This window comes from Helobdella robusta (genome assembly GCF_000326865.2).
Source record: "Helobdella robusta unplaced genomic scaffold HELROscaffold_6, whole genome shotgun sequence".
Lineage (NCBI taxonomy): Eukaryota > Metazoa > Annelida > Clitellata > Rhynchobdellida > Glossiphoniidae > Helobdella > Helobdella robusta.
The window spans coordinates 637,519-643,279 of NW_008705330.1; the positions used below are offsets into that span (position 1 = coordinate 637,519).

The 5,761-nt window shown below is 33.9% G+C and overlaps 1 protein-coding gene across 1 annotated transcript; it reads right to left on the reverse strand.

Annotated features, from left to right (window-relative positions):
* Positions 1-1,343: 1,343 nt before the first annotated feature.
* Positions 1,344-3,253, reverse strand: HELRODRAFT_164002 (hypothetical protein; the record flags this gene model as incomplete). The annotated part of the gene is made up of 3 exons (XM_009029067.1): positions 1,344-1,481; positions 2,778-2,893; positions 3,145-3,253. 3 exons carry the CDS (start codon positions 3,251-3,253, stop codon positions 1,344-1,346), a joined length of 363 nt encoding a protein of 120 aa, XP_009027315.1.
* Positions 3,254-5,761: the final 2,508 nt, after the last annotated feature.

Below are 5,761 nucleotides of genomic sequence, written 5' to 3' on the forward strand. Positions count from 1 at the left end.
TATAGATATATATATATATATATATATATATATATATATATATATATATATATATATATATATATATATATATATATATATATATATATATATATATATACTATAGGGAAGAAGGGAATCACTGTTTGGGAATCAGGAATTATATATATATATATATATATATATATATATATATATATATATTAATATATATTTGTGTGTGTGTATATATATATATAATATACAATACATATATACAAGTACACATGTGATCGAGACATACACATTCACATACGTACACACGTGTTCGTTAACAAACAAGATAACCACCTGCAAGCAATAGAGCTAAAAAGAAATTTCATATAAACTATATATACGCAAACATGTGGTCGACACATACACATATACATACGCACACTTTTGGTCATCAGATATTCATAAATATGTATAAAATTGTTTTAATTGTTATAATTGTAATTTATTACTGTTGTTTTAATACTTTTTAGAGCTTTTTGGATTTTTATTTTGTTTTGTAATAGAAACGTTCTTAATATTTGCTTTTTATTGAAAAAAATTTTGTTTTTGGTGTTCAAAAATGTTCTAAATAGAAAAAAAGGTGAATGGAAAAGAACGGGTGGGAGAACGCAAGAATGAGTTGGAAAAATGGAAAATGTGAATTCTCTGGAACGTTGTTTCAAATGGAAATTCGGGAGGGAATCGGGAATGACAAACGAAAAATGGGAGGGAATTGGGAACAAATATCCATACCCGCTCACCTCTAGCCTGCACGCTCAACATCTTCGTAGATGCGTCTGCTGCTTGTAACTGTGAAATTATTTTTAATTTGTCATTTTGTTCTTTGAAAAACACAAAAATTTTGAAAAATTAAAAAAAATTTTTTTAAACTGATAAAAAATAATTTATAATAGATAAAGAGAGGTTTTGCTTCTTGGCTGATTTGTGATGTATATCAACAAAATTTTAATAAAATAAGTATATTTTTTGACAGCATAATTTTCAAATATAACTCGAGGGCCATTGATTTCAACGACCATTAATCACAATTTCTTTCAACCTGATGGCTCTTCTTAGGACAGCTACAATTTATCGGTCAAAAATGAATCATTTTACAACAGCGTTGCGGGCAATTTTCAAAACGAAATAAATACAAAGAAGCATTTGGACGCCATTCGTTCTTTTATTCCAACCGAAGTTTTGTTTGAATGAGAATGAGTGGCTTCAACTTTTGCAAAGACTGCACCGTTCCTTTGTAAAAGGATGCATCCGATTGAGATTGTCACAAACGCACTTACGCTCACATACACTTAAACGATATTAGCGAGCATAGCTGGAAAGATAAGATTTTACAGCACTTTGATGGATCGCGTTTTGATGCAGTTTGTTCTTCCGCTTATTAAATACCTCCTACCTACCAGTTCTTTTTCATGCTTTGCATTTTGCGATGTCATAATTTTGAAGACTGCATCGCCAACTACTGCCGGCTGTTTGTTGTTGTGTGGAATAATGCGGTGGTGTGTGACGACGCGCTACGTTTTCGTGTGGTTGTCTCGTGGAGAGAGGTTTCTATTTATAAAAAATTAAATTATTATTTTCGTTCCTAAGTCTGAATTCTTCATTAAACTACTCTAATGCGTGATAACGAATTTTGAGCACGAAAAACAGCAGAGTGTCGTCAATATTCTACATGTGGTCACTTTTTATTGTTTTCTTGGTGATGCGTAATTTGTATGAAAACACTTTCAGATATATTAATTTGAATAAAAACTTTTAATTAGTTGTTTCAAATTGTTTAAGGCTAAACTACATTTTAAAAAATAAATATTTTCTGTGGAGGTTTACAAAATCCAACCCAAGGTTTGTGTTGAAGGACATAGCAGGAATTACGTTTTATCTCTTTGAAAATTTGCTTTACGAGCTACACAGACTAGTGCCAATTTATTTGTTTCACAAATAAATGAGCTTTTACATAAAGTTGATAACAATCAAATGTGCCATTCTTATCCAACACCAAAAAAAATTTTAGAAGCTGTACCTAAGTTCTAATGCAAAATGTTCAAAACATATTTTTAAAAAAGAGTTACATCTAAAAACTGAAGCATTCGTGTGTTTCAAGTAAAAATTATTGTTTCTAAAATGTTCAAAGCTGACATCGTTAATTCAGCATTAATGCATGCAACATTCACACTGATGCATGCAACATCCACACTGATGCCTGCAACATCCACACTGATGCCTGCAACATCCACACTGATGCCTGCAACATCCACACTGATGCCTGCAACATCCACACTGATGCCTGCAACATCCACATTGGTGCCTGCAACATACACACTGATGCCTGCAACATCCACATTGGTGCCTGCAACATCCACACTGATGCCTGCAAAATCCACATTGGTGCCTGCAACATACACACTGATGCCTGCAACATCCATATTGGTGCCTGCAACATACACACTGATGCCTGCAACATACACACTGATGCCTGCAACATCCACATTGGTGCATGCAACATCCACACTGATGCCTGCAACATCCACACTGATGCCTGCAACATCTACACTGATGCCTGCAACATCCACACTGATGCCTGCAGCATCCACATTGGTGCCTGCAACATATTCACTGATGCCTGCAACATCCACATTGGTGCCTGCAACATCCACACTGATGCCTGCAACATCCACACTGATGCCTGCAACATCCACATTAAAAATAATGAATGTGTTTGTATGCGGTTAAGTTTGTTTGCATAAACGCAATAAAACAACTCTAACAGGGTTCGGCGTGTTTCGTTTTTCTGCTGCGCTGAATGGAAGCGAACGTGCGTGTGTTCGAGGTTGCGTTCGGTTGAACTTGTTGCTCAATCTTCTCTTCGCAAAATTTGCATTGTCTGGCCGGTTAATTGACGCAAACTTTCAATTAATTCATGAATTATTTTAAACTGCAATAGTTACAAAATGTTTTCTTTATTTTGAACATACACAAGCAGATTAAACAAATTTTAAGCAATTATATTTTTGAACATTCACTGCAGTTCTTAATTTCATCATTATTTTATGGTCTGTTGTGTATTAAAAATTTTAAACAATAATTTCTTTATAAAATATTAACAACAAATGAATAATATGAAAAACAACAAACTATTTTCAGAATATTTCAAAGGTAGATGTGATGGATCGAGGTCAGTTCGGTTGAATCCAATTGAATGAAGAAAGAAAAACAACTGATGTCCCAGTTCTCCGTTTGACATTTTATAACTTTAAAAATTTTGAAAAGTCTTCAAAGACCCACAAAAACGAAATGTAAGTGTCATCGTCAACAGCATTAACAGGTGTCCACAACAAACACCACATTCAACAGTAAGAACAACAAAACAACAAACCAACGAAACAACAAAACAACAAACAACTAATGAAATTAACGAACAGCAGAAGAGAGAGGAGATGTTTTTTACACCGTGCAACACGCGCCAAACTTAACAAGTGTCTGACGCCGCACAGATTGAGGTCACGCAGCGAATACTCAACAACAACTTATTTATACAAATACATTCAACCTAACTGATGTGTAATGTTTTTATTTCCTTATTGGCATGCGTGTTGTCTGTCCGTTTTGTGTGTATTTGCTAAGATATACGTCCGCGTCATCAGTTATGCAAGCCTACTTGCAACAAATTATCATATATCTGTGTTAACTTTGTGAATAAATAATTAATAAAATAATTTTTAAAATAATTACAAGCGCACACTTGTGATTTGTAATTCTGCAAAATATTTCTGGCTGTGTCATCACAAATGTTCTTGTAATGTTACCGTAGTTAAGAAGTGAGGTTTGTTAAAATATTTTGAGATGAAATTCTTCGTGAACTCATTGAAACAGTTGGGTGGTAGATTTAATTTTGTTCGGTTTGAAGGTTGTTTTTATTTCGGCATTGTTGTAGGTTTTGGTGTGGCGTGCCATAGTTTAAAATTCATAAGTCTTCAACACACGAGCGATTTAAAACGACACTGATGTTATGATGGCTTGGAACATGCAACGAACCATCGACAACGACATCTTACATGGTTCTCTTGGTGAATTTAAATATTTGTGTTGAAAATTAAATTTTGAATTTTCAAATGTGAAGAAAAATGATATACTGGTTGGTTAGTTTCATTCCAGTTTTGGTGTTTAAATTTTTTCGTTTGGATAATTTTCGAAATTCAACTTTTCATAATACAAAAAACCAGTTTATGCCTACTTTTTTACTTTATTTAATTTAATAATAGCTATATTATAATCAAAAAAAAATCATTGAATACAAAGACTGAATTTATTTAAATTATGGGTGCTTATGCATATTTGTTGTAACATTATTCAGTCAGTCTGTATGATGATGAAATAAATGATTTTTCCTGTGAACATGTCTGACTTAATAGATTGTTGATTATTTGAACAAAAACAAAACATGCATGGCTGTTGCTCCTTGGAGGATCGCGTGTTCGTTCGTTCAGTCAGTTTTCAGTTGCGCAAACTGAAAGAAAAATTTAATGTAACGTTGATGAATTATGTGCTTCGTGTTACAGTCTGCTTCTGACATCACATTACATTAAAGGTCCAATGTTTTGAGTGTTGTTGTGTTTTTGTGTGTGCGTGCGTGTATTTGGTTTTTTTTTGTTTGCATGTTTGTTTGCGTGTTCGTCTGTTCGTTTTTTTGCTCGATCGTTAGTTTTTTAGTCTTTGCTGATGCACCGGTTGAAAATGTTTATACATTTACATTGGAAGTTTACTGGATGATGTTGTGAAGAAGGGCTGGGTGAAGATGATGTTGAGAAAGATGATGGTGTTGATGTTGAAAATGATGAAGATGATGTTGAAGAAGATGATGATGTTGATGATGTCTGATGATTCATGTCTGGATCCTTTGGAATCATTGAATTCGTTGTTTGGTGGTTAAATATAGAAGTGTTCAATTGTATAAATTATTCTAACCGTGAAAATACAAACATGCATGCACACACAGAAACACACTCACGGGCACATAGTTATATAAATATATAACTATATATATATATATATATATATATATATATATAAACATATATGTTATAATAACATGATTACCTAATTATTTGACTTGTTGACATGATGTTTCAAAGGGTCATACTTATTTTTTATTTTCATTTATTTATTATATTGTTGTTTGTTTTAATGACCACCATGATGATGATCAGGTTTGTAAGAGCACCATTGCAAAGTGGCCATCTTCAAATGCACTTTCATCGAATGAACATCGTGTCACCATTACGTTGTTAACCTGTATCATAAAAATACCTCATCCAATACCGTGTTTCTTTTACAATACACTCTTCAAGTTGAAACTTTTTAAGATAATATAATGCCAACATGTGTTAAAAAATTTTGAAATATTCAATTTGAAACAATTGACGAGGAGTGAAAAAAAAATTCCTAGAGGTGGGTCTGCTGTGAGTGAACCTCATTTTATGGGTGAACCAATTTTGGGTGTATGCGAGGGGTGGGGTGTCGGTTGGTGGCGTTGGCGGTCGGTTGGTGTGTCCGTCTCGGTCCTACCCCTTCCTGGCTCCTTTGGACTCCGACGGCTTGAAAAATGTCGGTCTGTGAACTTTTCAGGTTGCCAAGTAATGGCCAAGCAGGATCACCTCAGACTTTCACTAAAGTCTGAGGTGATCCTGCGCTGGTGCTTCGAAGCGGCTTCTTAAATTATTTTTTTTGCTGGTAGTGGCTTTGGAGTAGTCTA